Source organism: Melozone crissalis, unplaced genomic scaffold (assembly GCF_028551555.1).
Source record: "Melozone crissalis strain CALT ecotype California unplaced genomic scaffold, PUWL_Pcris_2 ptg000179l_1, whole genome shotgun sequence".
Classification (NCBI taxonomy): domain Eukaryota; kingdom Metazoa; phylum Chordata; class Aves; order Passeriformes; family Passerellidae; genus Melozone; species Melozone crissalis.
The window spans coordinates 1,030,623-1,032,745 of record NW_026535946.1 but is presented as its reverse complement, the minus strand read 5'-3'; the positions used below and the strand labels follow the sequence as shown (position 1 = coordinate 1,032,745).

The 2,123-nt window shown below is 41.7% G+C and overlaps 1 protein-coding gene across 1 annotated transcript; it reads right to left on the bottom strand.

Annotated features, from left to right (window-relative positions):
• Nucleotides 1–720: 720 nt before the first annotated feature.
• Nucleotides 721–1,876, bottom strand: LOC128948953 (bifunctional heparan sulfate N-deacetylase/N-sulfotransferase 3-like). The gene has a single exon (XM_054293711.1). The coding sequence runs from the start codon at nucleotides 1,732–1,734 to the stop codon at nucleotides 721–723; it is 1,014 nt and encodes a 337-aa protein (XP_054149686.1). The 5' UTR covers nucleotides 1,735–1,876.
• Between the last annotated feature and the right edge of the window lie 247 nt (nucleotides 1,877–2,123).

Here is a 2,123-nt window from a genome sequence, read left to right as displayed (position 1 = left end):
ACCAGTGGTGAACAAACCTCATTGAGCTGCGGAAATGGGAGGTTTCTGTGATAAAGTCAGCTCTCAATGGTACTCAAAAAGAATCTCTCAATTTACATAACAGAGTTATATCTCCTGACTCAGTTACCCTCAGCTTATGTATCTGCTAATGAAAGCTAGTTTTAGCCTGATGATTACAAACATACAAATGTTGGAAACTCATATATAAACATGAATGAAAACTTCATTCATTCCAGCAAAGGTTCATGAATACCAATGGAATCAGCAATTAGCAAAACTTTATGCATAAATATCAAATAGCACAGTACCAGGGGAAGGCTCTCACATCCAGAGATTGGAGTTGCAACTAGAGTCAAAGAAGAAGAAAATTATCATTTAGTGAGAAAAGAAGGTGTAAAAGTCATATTAAGCGTAGACCTCTTCAAAAGGAGAAGCCTGCGTTTAATCTCACCCAACATTTTTGCGGCAATTTAAATAAAACCACAATTACAAAACTACCAGCTAAATTCACAGCCTTCATGAAACTTCCATTTGAAGCCAGGTGAGAAAGGAAGAAGAGACTTTCTCCCTCAGAGCCAGAGGAATGCAGAGGTTAGCATAGTGGCAGCCAAAAACTTGTGGCTTGTAAAACTCTCAACACGTGCATTAAATATGAACAGCTCCAGGGTGGAGCCCTGAAGTTCCAAGTATGAACAACTACCCACTTTCAGATTAAAAAAATCACGTTGCTGTAATGACCATTATTTTGTGCACATACTTTACCTGCACATCGTTGGTGTTCATCCTTGTTCCATCCTTGCCAACGAAGATATCGTCTATGTCAACCAGAATGTACCTATCCAAGGACAGTGTGAGCTTCTTTCCAGAGAGGAAAGAGATGGCATCTATGAAAATCAGCTTGTGCAGCCAAAAATTCAAGTTATTGCCGAAAAGGACTCGTTGAATCCCATCGTGGAGCCCCAAGTCATGAATTACTGTGGCATAGAGAGCAGCAGGGAGAGAAAGGTTTTCTGGCGTCTTTACTTTTGCAAATATCACTGGTTGATAAGTTGTGTGATTAATCTGGAAAACAGCCCAGTCATTTCCAAGCAAGGGCCTCTTCTCAAGCTTAGAAGGTTTAGTCACATGGAGCAGTGGGGAATGAGGGTTAATGCAACAGTCCTTAATACCCAGATTGCTGTGGACATGGAAAGGAAAACCCTTCCACTGAAAGCTCTGCAAGCTGTTCTCACTGCCTTTGTGAAATGCGATCACACCCACACCATACTCTATGCAGTACTTATCTAGAAGGCCTCTGTTCCACGAGTCCATGTTCACGTACTTAAGGATATTCTCATACACTATGAGAGCGTACTTGCCTTTGTTCTTGTCTATAAGCACTGGGAGGTCACCTTTCCCAGATGCAACCTCAGTGTGAAACTGAAACCTGCTAGATTCCAGAATGGTTACGATATCTTGGCCTAATGCTGAGTACTGGCTTTCCACAAACACCAGCACTACAAGATCTGTCCTCAGGGGATCAACAGGCCTCGTGGTCTTCGCCTCCATCAGCTTGTAAGGCAACAGTTGAGCATCACCACATTCCACTTCTGAAGAGGTTTCAGGGAGTTCATTTTCCTGTTTGTAGCCATTATACGAGTAGTAGGCAGAAATAACTATGCTCACCATACAAAAAGTGGCCAGCAAAATTACTGTTCTTTGAAAATGTCTGTGAAGTTTCAGGATAAAACTCATGGTGTTTACTTGCCTTAGACAGCTCTCAACAGCAGCATGAAAAACAAACACAGATTCCCAACAACTTGTTCCAGTCCTCTGAAATATTTATGTCACCATTGCAGCACACACATCTATCTTCCACAGAGCTTTACTGAAGGTACAGTCTAGAAGAAAAGAAAATCAGAGATTTAAATGAGACACCACCTTGTGAAGAATCACCTGCTTAAACTAATGGGGAGCAAAGAAATCACTGCCAGCCAGAGGTTTGGAGACCAATGGCTCAACATTTTGCAATAACATTTTTTTCTGCTCCCACTACTTGCCATGTGCATTTGAAGGTCTCTAAATCTCACAGGTTCCTCAACTCAGAGGATCAAATAAAGCAGGCAGAGGCACTGAAAAGCAAG